Here is a 16,784-nt window from a genome sequence, read left to right on the forward strand (position 1 = left end):
GGAAATCCATAATTTCTAATAGCTTGCCATCTGTTTGGTTTTTAGAGGCAATGGATTTATCCTGCTTAGGGCAGATGATGATCCTGGGGAGAAATCATGGATTATGCAATGGATTTCTGACCTTTTAAACTACTGTTATTAACTCACTAGCTTGCAAACCAACATTTCCCAACATAAAATCAATTATTTTTTTATCTTTCAACTCCTACCCCAAGTAAGGTTGCTATGGGCACCACATAACATCCTCTCTGGCGCCAACAGATTACATTAAAGTCACCCACAACCTCTCCAAATTAAAAACCTCACTAAGTTTGCCCTGGCCTTTTCACTGTACTCGCAATAGGATGCTCTTTTGCCTTGCCCCATAGTCCAGTTTAATCCGCTAGAAAGAATATTTTTAGAGGCACATCGGACTAAACCATTTTCATCTGAGCACACCATTTCCAAATGGCCGCCCACGGTCCTAAATCCGGCCGCTGCGGACCAGGACGAGGAGGTGTCCTCCGCTGCAGAGTCCTGAGACTCAGCGCATTCATAACTGGACGTCGGAAGCCAGAAAGGAAACTCGAACACGCAAAGGACAGGTATAACCCCGCACGGATGCACCGGAGAGGCCGAGATCGCAGCGGAGGTTTCCGTCCTTAGGCTTGGGGAGGGCCTGGGAAGGAAGCAAACATTTCTTCCCCAGTCAAGTCGGAGAGCAGGACGCACAGGGTCGGAGGTCAGAAGTTGAATTTCAACCCAGCCTGCGCTGCGTCCCTGCGCCTTCCGCAGCCCGGGCACCGCGGTGGCACAGGGCTGGGAGAGGACGAGGCTGGCTGGGGCAGGAGAAACTGTGAGTTGCCACTGCCGGAGAGCCGCCGGCGGCGAGGGCAGACACGACCCCTGGCGCCTTCAGAGCGCGAAGCCCGGGAGAGCAGGGCACGGCTGCCGCGACGCTGCGCCCCCGGCCCCGGCACGGCTGCCCGCGCTCCGCGTTGCCCTTTCGGCCGAGGGCAGCTCCCCGCCGCGGCAGCCCAGCCGCCGTGCGCCCCGGCACAGGTCACACGGGGTACGCCTTGTCCGCCCCCGGGCGGCTGCCCGGGCACCCGCAGCCTGACCGACCTTCGCCCCCCGGCGCGGGGACAAACTTCCTTCCTCCCAGGCCCCCGGCAGCGTAGGCTGGCAAGCGGCTCACTCGCCAGGCTTCCCCGGTCTCCGGCTGCAGCCGCCCTCGCCCGGCTCGGCCAGCTTCCTCCCTGCCCCTCACCAACCCCGAGCCCCGGGCGGGCGCCGAGCGATCCCCGCGCCTCCGCTCCAACAAAGCCGGCGGCCCGGAGGCGATCCGGCGAGGGGCTGGGAGTGGCGGCGGGGGCGCCAGAGCCCGGGGAAGGCACCCTTGTGCCGGGCGAGTGAGGCGTGAAGGGGGCAGCGGGGACGTGGCGGGCAGAGAAAAGGGGAAGAAAGTATCCTGCTCTCAGCGCGAAAGCCTTCTTCGCTGCTCCACACTGCCCTGCTGCCCCTGCCCGAGCACGTCTGGCGGTCCCGGTGGGAGCTGGCGGCGCCAGAGGGGGAGGCAGAGGGGACGCAGTGGCCTGGCGGGTGAGCTGCTCCCTTACCTCTGTCCAGAGTGAGCGGCTGGACCACTGTCAGTGTCGCCATGTCTGCCGTGGGAGCCGAAGTGACGCTCAGCTTCAGCATCAGCAACCGCTTGTAGTGAGAAAAAGAGGAGGAGATTGGGGGCGGGGTGGAGAGGGAAGACGGAAAGGAGGGGGGAAGGGGGGAAGGTGGTGGTTGTGGAGGAGAGAAGGCTTGGGTGGGTTGGCAGCCAGATGGAGACGCGACTGTTCCGCGAGGGGCAGACCTTCAGATGCGGCGTGAAGCTGAGCAGGGACCGGAGAGCGAAAGCATCGCGGGCTCTGGCAAGGAAGGCTCTGCCCTAGAACTTTGCTCTTCCACCTCAAGGAGCGCCGGATGCGTGTAGCTAGTGTGTCGCTTTCTTTCAACTTTCCACTCAAACAAAATGGTCAGAGTGTCCGTGCGTCTGGGGGAAGGAGAAGAATGAAAGGGAGGGGATAGAGAGGAGGGAGGCGGAGAGATGATTTTTTTCGGATTAAGAGAATTTGTCAACCCTTTAATCCCGTCCCCTAGAAGGAAAATGCTTCTAGTTCAGAAATGTTGGGGTTTAACTGTAGTTGCTGTTAATTTCTGTTAAAGTTTATTTTGGAATGTTGACTTATAACAGTACACGAGATAACTGACATAAAGCCAGAGTTCCATCACTAGGCCGCCGTTAAGGACCTGAGTATATTGCCTAGAAAATAACGTATCTCACAAGCAAACTTCTTAATAATGGTTTTAAATTAAAAATCACAATGAGAAAACAATTAAAAACACAAAGAGAGGTTTCTATCACTAAGTTTGAAAAACATGTCCCTAGCACTCCTCCAGGTTGATCCTCAGAGCTGCCACTTGCTAATTAACATATGTGACAGGAATTGAACTAAGCCATGGCCTGACTTGGGGATTCAATACTGTCCCTGCCTTCCAGTAGCCTGTAATCTAATGGGAGATGATGTTTTTAAAAGGGTGACTTTAGAGTCAGTTGATCAAGATTCAGTTACTAGAACCTTCAACTATTAGCTGTGACCCCTTCACCCCAACAGACTGCTTTCACTATGTTGCCACTGTAGGGACTCTCATTTTTTTGATCAAGAAATTAAGAGGCATATAGAAATCTTGTGTAAGCAGAAGGGTGATGACTATGGGTTCAGGATTGGAAATGACAAAGCTGCCTCCCTCACCTTCCCTATGACAGAGCAGAATTGTTTTGGCTAGCAATATCCTCCTGAAGACAGACACAGTTTTACAGCAAAAGATTTGCATATAATCTACGTCATTGTCTTCTGATTACAATACGGATGGTTTCTGAAAACTTTCCCATCTCATGGTTTACATTTGAAAAAAAACTAACAAACAAGATTTCACCAGTGATTTGAGAAAGTCATAAATGATTGGCCAAACACCTAACACACCTTAAAGGCATACGGAAAATAATAGTTCAGCATGCCTATATTTTCATTTAGTGTTTAGACAGAACACTGGTCTGGAAATTCAAGTCTTAGCTATGTGCTTTTCAGAAATCAAATCTCTCACTGGTCCCGTTTCTTCATCTGTCAAACAAGGGCATTTGTAATCTTCAATCTCACTGAGGTTCTGTAAAATGAGGGAACTAATTCTTCCCTGCAATCTCACTGAGTTTTGTGAGGGTCTGATGAGATCATGCACATGTACGTGCTTTGAAAACAGTAAAGTATATACAAATATATTCATACAACAAACATACATCCCACCTGAACTGTATGGCAAGACTCTGCTAGGCGCTAGCCATGCAAAGATTAATGAGACGTGGCACTTTCTAGACAGTACTCAGTACGGGTTGGGAGACAAATAATGAGCTGGCTGTGAGAATATGAGCAAGCTCTGAGCAAGAATGAGAGCAGTAAGTGCTCTAAGCACCGTAGAAAGGAAGTGCTGTGGGAGACAGGAGGAAGCAACAATTCTGGTGGATTATCATTATTCATCTCCCCTAAATCAAACAACAGACAGAAGTTGAATTGTGGACAGTAACAACAGAGTATGTTCCAAGGCTTTGCACAAAATACCAAACCTCATTCAATAACTGAGGACGAAAAGAACATACAAATCCCTTGGCCACTAATGTAGTTCTTAACAACATCCTGTATTGTGAATATGTACTTTAGTGGCTTGATTCATAAGTCTAAAAGCCATGATTTCAATACAAATCCCAGATTGTGAAGTCCATGAAGGTAGGCTTTTTGTCTTTTTGTTTCCTGATGTAGCCTCAGCACCAAATGTTTAATAGAATGTTTCTGGACTTATGCTTTGAGCTCCCTAATTGAAAATTTACTCTACCATTCTCCCTCTGTGTTGACTCTGTAGGGTTTTTGTATGGATTGAAAAAGACAGGACGAGAAAGCACAAATCACCATATATTCGTTAGTTATTATTTCTAATAGTGGCAAGTTCAATGCTTTTAGCTTATGTCTGCACAGGTGTGAAAAATGAATAATAAACAATTCATTATCTGTTAGATTTTGTTTTTTATGAAGGATGAATAACTAACTACTGTCTCTAATAACACTTGTGAATTTCTAATTGAGACATGCAGAAACATAAGAAAATATCCTTAATCTACTGTATTGCTTTGGTAGCTATGACCATGCTTAAGTCTCTTGAGTAACTGCCTGGACCACTCCTGTACCAAACACAGTGTTTCATCAAGGTCAGTATACTTGATCCACTCACATGTGTGTTGCCTTGCTGATTGTGTATTAATCAGGGAATTGTTAAAAACACCTGTGATTATACTTTTAGCTATTTGGTTACACAATCAGTGCAATTTTTCATTAAATGATATATAGTAATTTACCTCTGTGGCACCTTTATTTTTGATGAAATTCATTAATTCAGACATTCTTATTGAACACTTTATATATATGCCAGGCTTGGAGCTAGGTTGGTTTCTCTTTATCTTTTCAGCCCAGAGGATTAGGTATTATTATCCCATTTTATAGATAAGTAAACTGAGACTCAGAGAGGTTAAGCAACTTGCTTAAAAATAGTAGCACCTGGGCCTTCCCTGGTGGTGCAGTGGTTAAGAACCTGCCTGCCAGTGCAGGGGACATGGGTTTGAGCCCTGGTCCGGGAAGATTAATGTTTGCTCTGATTCTGCCATAGGCAATAGCACATGCTGTGGAGCAACTAAGCCCGTGCACTACAACTACTGAGCCTGCACTCTAGAGCCCGCGAGCCACAACTACTGAAGCCCACACACCTACAGCCTGTGCTCCGCAACAAGAGAAGCCGCCACAATGAGAAGCCCATGCACCACAACGGAGAGTAGCCCCCACTTGCCTCAACTAGAGAAAGCCTGCATGCAGCAGCAAAGACCCAATGCAGCCAAAAAATAAATAAAATAAAAAAATTTTTTTAAAGTAAATGTCTTTTAAAAAAAAATAGTAGCACCTGTATTCAAGAGCCCCTGTGCTTTCCACTGAGAAACACACTTCACCTTGCATTATTCAAGATTTAGTGATTTCAGCCTTTTATTTCAGAGTTCCATATATGAGTGTGTGTGTGTGTATCTTTCCTCTTTTTTGTTATGCTTGAGATTTACTCAAAGAGAGAAATGCATGGAGGAAATTTAGGTCAAAGGAGGAAAGAACTATGACACTGGTTCCATTTTATATAAATACAGGTTAATATTAAAATGACTACCTATTTTGAATATAAAGTCTCTTCTTGTTAAAAAATTCAAAGTTACATTAAGGTCTGTTTCACTTAATTGAATCTTTGTGAATTAAATGACAAAATCAAGAGAAGGTTTGAATAAAGCATTAGCATACCAAGAAAATGTGTTTAGTTAGATTATAAATGGAATATAATAAGCACAGTTTCATATGAGGAAAATAGCACCTACGAACTGGAATTCTTTCAGCCTTGGGTGTTAGAAATTATTTTTGACTGAGTTACAATATCACGTTATTTTCTTTAATTCTCACAGCTTTGTCAAAATAGCACTAGATTAAGATGAAGTGCCAACCTATACTTTGGAATATAAAGGTTTGGGGTTTTTTTTGAATAATCATAGAGAATCTTACTATATTATTCTCTCCTTCGAGCTTTTTTAAACTGAGTGTTCATGGTAAAATATCTGAATCTTAGACTTGTTTTAATAACTACTTATCTGTCTGTTCAGTCAATAAATACGGTACTTACTATATCCCAGACTCTGTTCTAGGCACTGGGATATCGCAGTGAACAAGAAAAGGCCCTGTTCTCACTTGGCTTATGTTCTATACAGGAGAGAAAGACAATAAAAAAAACTAAGAAACAAACAAGAAAGAGATCAGTTAGTGACTATGTGCTGTGCAGAGAATGAATAATTTGAGGACTGAATTGAGTCTAGAATAATGTCAGGATTACAAAAGACAGAGATAAGGGAAAAGGGCATTCTGAGAAGCGGGAGAGAAAAGCCAGGGATGGGAGAGCAGACATGGTGCGTTTGGGCAAAATAGGCAGTTCAATTTGGAGCATAAGAAAAACAAGCCTAAGCAGGGCCATTTGAGAGTCAGGTTGTGAAAGATAATGTAATTAATAGAAATGTAATGAACCTTTCATGAATAGCTTTGTGCCCATCATACAATGAAATGTACAGACTATCCAGGCTAAGAAAAAAAATTGTGTTGTAGCATCTACATTAAAAACTACTAACATCAGAATGAAATAAAGTTACTAATTCAGTGTTGGATGTTAGAAAATTGAAGATGAAATAAAAATATAAAATGTCAATTTTAATTATTTTTCATTTCTTTAAAAATTTTTTTAATTTATTTTAATTTACTTAGTTTTGGCTGTGTTGAGTCTTCGTTGCTGTGCACGGGTTTTCTCTGGTTGCATTGAGCAGGGGCTACTCTTTGTTGCAGTGCGCGGGCTTCTCAATGTGGTGGCTTCTCTTGTTGCGGAGCACGGGCTGTAGGCGCACGGGTTTCAGTAGTTGCAGCACGCGGGCTTGCAGGCTCTAGAGCACACGCTCAGTCATTGTGGCGCATGGGCTTAGTTGCTCTGCGGCATGTGGGATCTTCCCAGACCAGGGCTCGAACCCGTGTCCCCTACATTGGCAGGCAGATTCTTAACCACTGAGCCACCAGGGAAGTCCTCAAAAGACATTTTTAAAAATTCTGAAAGAATTCTGAAATCTGAATAATCCTCATTTGTAGGGTCTTATTTGCATTATTTTACATTACCAGTTATCATGCAAATAATAAATATAATAATTAATGTTTGCTCTGATTCTGTCATAGGCAATAGCACATGTAATAAGTGCAAAGTCTTTCTGGTAATTGTATATTTTATTTATGCCTATTTAATTCATAGAATATAAAAAGATGTTTTTGTTTCATTTTGAAATGAACATTTTTCTATTTTCACAATTAGAAGTTATGATTGATCTTTTATAATGAAATTTAAATTCAAAGCTTACAATTTTCCTTTTTTCTTTATGCATCCCAACCTCATAGTTACACCACTGGGAAAGCCTAATAGATGCAAGAGAGGCAAGATAAAATGATTTTTAAAAGTGATACTGGACTCATCTCTTTCTCTCATCTACTCAGGAGATATTTCTGAACTTTTAGAACCCACAAGCTTTAATGGTTTTTAAAAAATATTTGTTTTACCATCACATCTTAAAATTTTTTAATATACTCAATTTTGAGTCTACAATTATGGTTTTATCCAACAAATCTTTATGATGCACCTGCTACTGTATATGCCAGACACTGCTCTATGTTCAGTGGTAAACATGGAGGGAGTGACTTTCCTTATGGAGCTTAGATTTTATGAAGGGAAACAGATAAAACACAAATAAACAATAAATCAGATAATCTTAGGTAGTAGTAAGAACCACAAACAGTGATATGCTGAAGCCTGTTCACACTTGAGACCCAGTTATGTGCATCTTGCCCCAACGTCACTTTTAGTGACATCACATTGGTATCTTTAGACTGGCCATGGTGGGAGTGTTTACACCATGGATATTGGCAAATACTACATATGGAAGCTTTGTGTTTTCCTCAGGAAAGCTAGTTGTTAAACATTTGCCATCATACCACGAAGTCCACAAGGAAAATAAAATAGAAGGTTGTGTTGAAACATGCAGCAGGGAGCAGGCAACATTAGAATGATCAGAAGATAAGTCACATTGTGTTTGATACAAAAATTTTTTTAAATAACATATCTACCCTGTATTTGATGGAGTACTGACTAGGATGCTGGGCCTGGGATGAAGTTAGAAGAAATAGGAGACATTCATGTTATTTCTGAGGAATTACAAAATATTTGGAAAGGAAAGAGAAGCGTCAATGGAAAGGCATAGTATGAATTACACAATGATGTATCAACAAGAATAAGTGATAGTATAAATTTGTATATGTTAAAGGCATACATAATTAAAAAAAACCCTCTGGATTCTTTGAATGCTTCCTGGAGGCAGTTTACATTCACTTTTATTTTTTATTTTTTTAAAATTTTTTAAATTTAAAAATTTTTTTTTGCGTTACGCGGGTCTCTCACTGTTGTGGCGTCTCCCGTTGTGGAACACAGGCTCCGGACACACAGGTTCAGCGGCCATGGCTCACAGGCCTAGCCACTCTGTGGCATGTGGGATCTTCCCGGACCGGGGCACGAACCCGTGTCCCCTGCATCGGCAGGCGGACTCTCAACCACTGCGCCACCAGGGAAGCCCTTTTATTTTTTAAAATACATTTTAAAATTATTTATTTTATTTATTTTTGGCTGTGTTGGGTCTTCGTTGCTGCGTGCGGGCTTTCTCTAGTTGCGGCGAGCAGGGGCTACTCTTCGTTGTGGTGCGAGGTCTTCTCATCGCAGTGGCTTCTCTTGTTGCAGAGCATGGGCTCTAGGTGCACGGGCTTCCATAGTTGTAGCATGCAGTCTCAGGAGTTGTGGCACATGGGCTTAGCTGCTCCACGGCATGTGGGATCTTCCCAGACCGGGGCTCAAACCCATGTCCCCTGCATTGCCAGGCAGATTCTTAACCACTGCATCACCAGGGAAGTCCCTACATTCACTTTTAGAGGAGACTTGGAGATATTTTCTTTCCTGTGTGCGGATAATAAAATGTCACACCTTTGAGGAGAAAGCTACTCTTTGCAATTTTGAATCAAAAGATTGCTAACCAAGTGGACCAGATCTTCTATGGGATTTCATGAGAACTAAAGAAAAGGAGGGACAAGATTATCATAATTGGGTGCCTGTGTTACTAGAGAATCTTATCATGGTGATGAGAGAACTCTATTGGCTTGATCCTTAAAAATGGACACTAAGGATGTTCAAGGCTTATTTGTTTGTTTCAAACTTTAGCTTTATTTAAAATATGGTTTAAGTGGCTTTCTCTTGAAAAGCACCTCAGTTCCTGACTTTCATTTCTTTTCTTAATCCTGCCCAACTTACTTCTCTCTAATTCTGGAACAATGGAATTAATTAGGAATATTAGGAAGAAAGAGATGAAAAGGCCATCTTCAAATTCTTCCCAGATTGTGTCACAATACAGTAATTGAGGCAGTAACAGAATTTACTGTAGGTGTGCTGAGGGCCATACTACCAGTAATTAGCAAGTTTGAGAGCAAAATGCAACATTAGCATGGACAGCACATTCAGGAGAGAGTTATAAACTCTTATTTTTATCCTCCAATTCTCTAAATTAAAGCAAATATCACTACAATTTTAATCGGTTTGCATTTAAATGTGATCTTTCTTAGGCTCAACCTGAAGCATAAAGTGTAATATCTTTTTCCTAAAACTTCTCAGTGGGGTCAAATTATGTTTTTCTTAAACTAAGTGCCTCATTCTCTGCTTCTCTGCCTTCCCTGCTTTTCTGGTCCTCGATGAATTTTTATCCCCTTGCTCGTGTAGGTGGATCTTTCTGATGCTTATAACCTTATTGTGCCATTCCCTAAGTCCGCAGCTATGCAAGACAGCATCCTGAAATACAGTGTCTTTGAGAAACTTCCTCTTTCAGTGATTTCTTAATTTTACTTCTTGCTCAAAGCATTTAATTGAATAATAAACACAATTATGACTTTATTTTGGCTTCTTGAGGATTTAACTAGAATAAAAATTAAAAAAAAAATAAGGCAAATGAAAAATGTTTTAACTCTAAATATCATCAGGTACCTGTCACCTCGAATTTTGCCTAGATCAGTAGTGGCAAATCAAGCCAAATATTTTTGTCTAGACCCCAAATCAAAGCAATTGCAAATAAATGGAGAAAGTAAGCAAATCTCTGCCATTTTTAACCTAGGACAAGCAAGTAAACTATTAAGTCTTTTATGTAGTTAATATATTTTCTTTTTTTGTGTGGTACGCGGGCCTCTCACTGCCGTGGCCTCTCCGGTTGCGGAGCACAGGCTCCGGACGCACAGGTTCAGCGGCCATGGCTCACGGGCCCAGCCGCTCCACGGCATGTGGGATCTTCCCGGACCGGGGCACAAACCCATGTCCCCTGCATCGGCAGGCGGACTCTCAACCACTGCGCCACCAGGGAAGCCCAATATATTTTCTTTTTAACGAGGAATTTTGTTTTGAAATGTTAAGTGTAAGACAATGCACATGGAAAACAATTCTTGATAGGTATTACAAAACCTTACCACAAGTGACCAATGTTAACAGGGATTTTCGTGTCTTCTTTCAGAAATTGTATGTACATACACATATATATATCTACACACATACATGTGTGTTCACATATCTTTTTAAAAACTCAAATAGCCTTATACACCATATTTTACACCTTGATTATTTTATCTAGTGATATTTTCATATCAATACATTATATATGTAAAATCTCTCTTAACTACTTCAAAAAATTCCACTGAAATCTTCTCTTATAGATGAACTTTCAGGTTGTTTCTAGGTTTTTGCTATCTCAAACGGCATTAAGAAGGAAAATCTTTCTTGCTTATATCATCTTTATGAGCATAAATTCCACTCGGTTATAACTGTGTACTTCCGTATAACCCAGGACTAATGTGGCCCTTTTCAATGATAATGCTCTCAGATTATCATACCTGCAGCCATTTTATTCCTGCTTCATTGTAGGCATTCTATCCCATGAGAATTGCTACCTCTTTTCTATAGAACTGTCATATTTAATTGAACCTAAGATGCCAAAGTGATTGAAAAAAACTATTTGCCATAGACTGATGACCATTTTTGTCTTCAAAATATGTGGTATGAAGCACCATCCAGCAATCCAGTAAATCAATGATGATCACCACAATTTTCAACTGAGAAGCTAACGGTGTCTAAAGCGAGTTAAAAAGTAAGAGCCTAAAAAAATCCACTTTTGGATATTTGTTTTATTGAAGGTTTTATTTCCACCAAATGAGATAGGAACACAATGAAAACACAAGAAGATGTTTAAGTACCTTGTTTTTTCAAATAAAGTAACACATTGATTCACTAATTAGAGAAAACTCTAAGTAAAATTTAAAGTGAGAAATACTATTCTTTCATTAAATGTTGTTACTAGTTAGTATTCAAAAGAATATTTAAATGTTAGTGCATGTAGTGCTCTCTACTGGTCTTATCTTTATTGCAACTACACTCTGTGTCAAATTTGTATTTACAAAAGGTCATGAAAATTGTCTCTATCCCAAAAGACTACTAGTGTTTTTAAAAAATTTCTATTTGGTGTCTACTTTAAGTGTGTGTGTGTGTGTGTGTGTGTGTGTGTGTGTGTGCGTGCATGGACACACAAATATTCATTTTTGAATTTCCATACTGAAGTCAGTTTTGAACTCTGCACATGAATTGTTGACATACATTATCACAATTCGGTAATACAGAGATATTTAAAAAGATGGATATATAGTTTTAATGCAAGGGATAATGTTTTTCAGTACAGTTAATAGGCAGTGGCAGCATCTAAGGTGCTTGCTTTTCCTGATCACTGGAGAAGACAGGTGAAGGCCTCCTAGGAGGAGAATGGGTGGCTGGGTGTATTCAGCAATTTTTAGGGGACAGTGATCACCATCATGAGCTCTTCTCTTTTTTTCCCTCCACTACTCCTTCCTGTTCCACTCCTCAAATATTTAAAAAATCAACTTAGTGGTGATTTTTTTAAAGCTTAAGAGCAAATTTTATTACTGGTAGTTACAAAAGCTATTTGCTTCAGAAGTATGTGTGTGTGTGTGTGTGTGTGTTAGAGAGAGATAGAGAGAAAGAAAATACATTCATTCATTCATTATATAGTTTCATGTCAAGTGGCTGCTATGCACCAAGCCCTGTGCACTGAAGATAAAGCAGTAATCAAGACCACTGACACTGGAATTATTGGTATCTGTGGAATTACTTCTCAATTAAAATCGTTACAAATGCTATTAAGGGAAGTACATGGTACAGTGAGAATCTATAACCTAAATCAATGTTTAGGGATTCAGAAATGACTTCTCCAAAAATGGAACGTTAATGGTGTGTTTAAGGAGAGACTTGAGCATGTTTAAATACTAGCCATTCTTTAGTATCTTCAGTTCCTTCTTAAGCACAGAACTGATTTGGGAAAGTTATATTTTCCATCATTACTGCCTGATTGAGTGAACATAAATGGAAGGAACACTCATTACTCTGGGGAACTTCCTGGCCAGGATTTTTCAATATGGTCATCATTTGTCTAAAGCAATACATACCAGTCCTATATTTATTACTAACATTTAGTAAATTATATTAGGACTACTAAAATATTTGTTTGAAGCTGATTACTATTTTTCATGACTATTTGATATTACTTAGTAAATACCCACACATGCTCTTACTGTATTTGGTCCCAACAGAGAGAAAGCAACTTAATTCTAAAAAAAAGACAGCATTGATATTGACATATATACTATTGAACAAGTTGCATCCACCCAAATGTATTCCTCCAGAGTCAAAATAAAATATAATGATATTTTTGAGCCAGTAAGGATGTTAAAGAACATCAAATCTGACCAATAGTGGAAAATGAGATCCAGAGAGATTAAATCATCTGCCCAACTTTTCCTAGCTAGTGAGGAACAGGGCTCGGACTGAAAGCCAAGTGACCATCAGTTCAGTGCTTTTTATACTACACTATAACACTAGATTGTAAATTTCATAAGCAGAGAGTCAATGTTTGGTTTGCCACTGTATATTCATTGCTTGGCATAAAACCAGAGCTCAATAAACACTAGTGAATAAAAGAATGAGTAAAATAATCATTTTTCCTAGAAGATAAACTTCACTTTAAATGCATTTTACAATGAAAAATTAGCTCACTATATTTATTGATTGCTTAATTTGTACAAGATATTTGCTCTACTATATTCTATGGAGATTCACAAGAAAAGGATAGATAAAATGTGACCCCTGCCCTACAGTAACATATAGCCATCATAATTATCTCCAGAATAAGGTAGGGCTTGGTAAATGCCACAACATTAAAATATATGAACAAAGGATTATATGGAACATGGTAGGCATCATGAAAGACATGTCATTTATGCTGCGTCTTTGAAAACAGAAGGATTTTTTAGGTGGAGGCAGAACTGAATAGACCTTTCAGTTGAACTGAACAGAATGTTTAAATGTATGCCTCAGGAAGCAATGGCATGTATGTTATTATTGAAACAGTTAAACTTGACTGAAACATGGAAGATGCGAAGGAAGTAGCAAAATATGAAGATTAGAAAGAAGCTGGTAGGGAAGGGGAATGGCAGGTACCATAGGGGGCTTTGGAAGTCACTCAGAAAAGTTTAGAATTTATTCAGAAGGCCATTAAAGTTTCTGAGCAGGAAGGTGAGGAGGTTCTTCTTGAAATAGTATATTAAAATTTATTATAGGAAAATGACTACAAATTCTAAATAGAGTAGCAGAAAGTCAAAATTATCCATATCAACTGGTGGTGTTCTAGTCACATATGAAGAGAAAAGACCCAATCTGAGGTCACACAGACAGGTCTTCACACCAAACTGTAGCTTGGTTGATTGGTTGGATAGCACTCAATGCAATTTTCTTCATTGTTCATCATGGAAGATATGAAACAACATTACTTTTTTGAAGGCTTTTGACTCTAGCTAAAGAAGTATCTCTAGTATACAAAGGAAAAGTAAGCAGTGGCCAAAGTTTGAAATTCTGAGGACTCAAGATTTCTTAACACCTCACATCTTCCCTAAAATGTCACTGTATATATCCCCCCAAACTCTTTGCTCTTTTGTGAACTCCTACTAACTGTAGTAGCTTACCTTATACTCCAGGTAGTATAAAAAGAACAATAAAATAACAGGAAAAAATGAGAGATTTTTTTATGGATAGGATATAATGAAAATACTGCTATTACATAGAAAATAAGATATTCATCAGGAGACGTTTTAGGGAATTATTGAGAAAACTTCTTCATTCCAAGGTAAGCTTTGAAATAATGATAATAATACATTCATTCAGTTGAAATGCTTTGAGGAAAATGAACTAGATGAGGACAGAGAGTGGTTATAAAGATTTAAATGGTGGTGCCTATACTGGGTCATTTATGTCAATTCTAATTAATATCAACATCAGTTTTAAAATTAGAGACAAAGCCTGAAGAGAAAAAACTGGAACATGTTACTGAGCCTGTAGAAATCGTATTATCAGGCTGGAGGTCTCTTCCTCTCCTTACCCCAAGTCTTTATGCGGACAAAATTCCCACCCTAGATTTTCAGCATCATAATGTGTTAGTACATAGTGATTGGCATTTTTATTCAGACTAGTGGTCATATAAAACAGAGATTCCTATGTGTGAAAGACCTATTTTAACCATAGATATGAGATTTTTAATCTTTCATTTTCATATGAGATATATATAAATATTATAGCTCTTGAGACATAAAGTATCCACATCTGATATCAGTGGAACTTTCATAGTAGGAGATGAGACGATATATTTAGGAAATAGGAGAGATGGTAAATGAGCAAGTTAACAATTCTGTGTTATGTGCAGCTCATAATTGCAGCTCTGTGAAGAGTTCCCACTGAGTCAATGGGAGGTGTGGGTGGAGGTTAGAGCCAGGTTAATTGTTGCATTCAACATCATTCAGGAGAAAAAGTGTAGGTAAAACTGCAGCATTTATACTTCTGCACTTCAATTTTCCTTCATCTCTATACTTGTATTTTCTTCACTTATTATTTATATCCCATGTCTGAATGTTTTCCTCCCTTGACTCCTTAGGTTATTGAAGAGAAACGGTCTGTGAAGTTGACTTTCAAGGCATTTAAAAAATAAAGCAAATGCCATTCATCTATCCATTTTCAATACAGAGTTGGAAATATAGTTCCTCGGAAAATATGACCAAGTAATATGATTGAAAAATAGATTTTGTGAGGAAAGAGGTATTTTACTATATGTCTCCCCGGCATGCTAAGGATTGCGGTACATCATCAATGCTAAGCCTCCAGGTAATTTTAATTATCATCCGACAGGTCATTTTTCTTTTTTAGTAGTTTCTTTTGGGATCCACCTACTCAATGACTAGTAGTTTCTTCTATGTAAGCAAAGAACCTCTGACTTCAAATATGCTGCTTCAATAATTTGGCTTTCGGGCTTCCCTGGTGGCGCAGTGGTTGAGAGTCCGCCTGCCGATGCAGGGGATGCGGGTTTGTGCCGCCGTCCGGGAGGATCCCACGTGCCGCGGAGCGGCTGGGCCTGTGAGCCATGGCCGCTGAGCCTGCACGTCCGGAGCCTGTGCTCCGCAATGGGACAGGCCACAGCGGTGAGAGGCCCGCGTACCGCAAAAAAAAAAAAAAAAAAAAAGAAAATATAAAAAATGAATATAGACAATTGCAGTTGATTCTCCCAGCTTGATAACAGGTGGACATTTTTAGGCTAAATACATTATTTCTATTATCTAGCAGTAAAAGAAAGTATTGTGATTACAAACAAATGCATTTACCAAAGTCAAATGAGATTCTTATAATCCTTATCTTGTACCAGAATGTTATCTATTAGAGTTCTAATATATTAATATGAAGACATAGTTCAATGCATTTAAAATTTTTCTATGGTTTTAGGCAAAAGATCCAGTTCCACTGATCAACACTGGGCGTGTTTCTAAGAGTTAAACCAATACTGAAAAATGTGAAAACTCCTTATTCTTTTAAAGGGCATAAGCTAAACATGGACAAGACCATGTTTGAGTTTTGTTTCATTTTGCTTTATTTTGTCCACACACCTAAAATATAGTAGTGAATGAATAATGAGTAGATGGAAAGAAGGAAGGGAAAGACGAAAGGGACAAATGAATGAACAAATAAATGAAGTGATTAAAACTTGTCTGAAAAGGCAACACTGCTAATAAAAATATATTTCTAAGTATTTATTTTATATCTTAAATTTCGTGTACCACCTGCAATACAGCAAGTAGACTAGTGTTACCTAAAAACTTCTGAGACCTAATGAATAGATAAGTTACCTGTAATTGGCATATCCCAGCACCCTGTTAGGGAGGACTGACTTCTACTTACATTGCATTTACTTCACAGGATGGCTGTGATTTTGCAAATTACAGTGAGATTGCTTCTTCCTAAGGTTAATCCTAAAGTCAGCTAGTAAGGCAAAAGATTGCCCTTGAAAAACCCCTTCTATCACCTATAAAACTTGATTTGGGGTCTATACCCTTATATAGTAATTCTTAAATGCATTAAAATTTTAGGAGTACTGTGTTAAACTTACGTCAAAACAAAGTTGAAACCCTCAGGAGTGAGTCACTCAGTGCTCAGTGAGAGTATGGCTTCAACGTTAACAGTCCCTGCTTTGAAATCAGCCTGCTGATTTTGAATCCTAGATCCAATGATTAGAACCTGTGTGACCCTGGCTAAATGACAATGTCTCTTGCCCTGTTTCCACAGCTGTAAAATTGTATTATAAATGGTACCTATGGAATAGGTTGTTGTGAAGGTCAAATGACATATCTGTGTAAACTGTTTGAAACAGTGTCTGGCATGCAGTAAGTGTGTTTGCTATTCTTCCTGACTTTATAACAACTATAAAATTCCTAATAGAGAACAAATGATGGATGAGAATTATAAAACGTTTCTGTTTGCCTTAAGGATTTACTCCTTCCTGTTTTAATAAATCAGCCTCTGTAAACTTAATGAACGTAAATAAATTGTGTCTTAGGAGGAGGTTAACAAGATAAAGTGTCACTGGCACA

At 39.7% G+C, this 16,784-nt stretch overlaps 1 protein-coding gene across 1 annotated transcript in view; it reads right to left on the reverse strand.

Annotated features, from left to right (window-relative positions):
- The window catches only part of LIN7A (lin-7 homolog A, crumbs cell polarity complex component), a gene marked incomplete at both ends in the record, with an annotated part of 121,280 nt that extends 119,600 nt beyond the window's left edge, over positions 1-1,680 (reverse strand). The window contains one exon of the mRNA XM_079715154.1: positions 1,599-1,680. Within this exon, the coding sequence (XP_079571280.1) occupies positions 1,599-1,680 (82 nt within the window). The remainder of the gene's footprint in view (positions 1-1,598) is intronic.
- Between the last annotated feature and the right edge of the window lie 15,104 nt (positions 1,681-16,784).

The sequence above is a fragment of the Hyperoodon ampullatus genome (genome assembly GCF_949752795.1).
Source record: "Hyperoodon ampullatus genome assembly, chromosome: 11".
NCBI lineage: Eukaryota > Metazoa > Chordata > Mammalia > Artiodactyla > Ziphiidae > Hyperoodon > Hyperoodon ampullatus.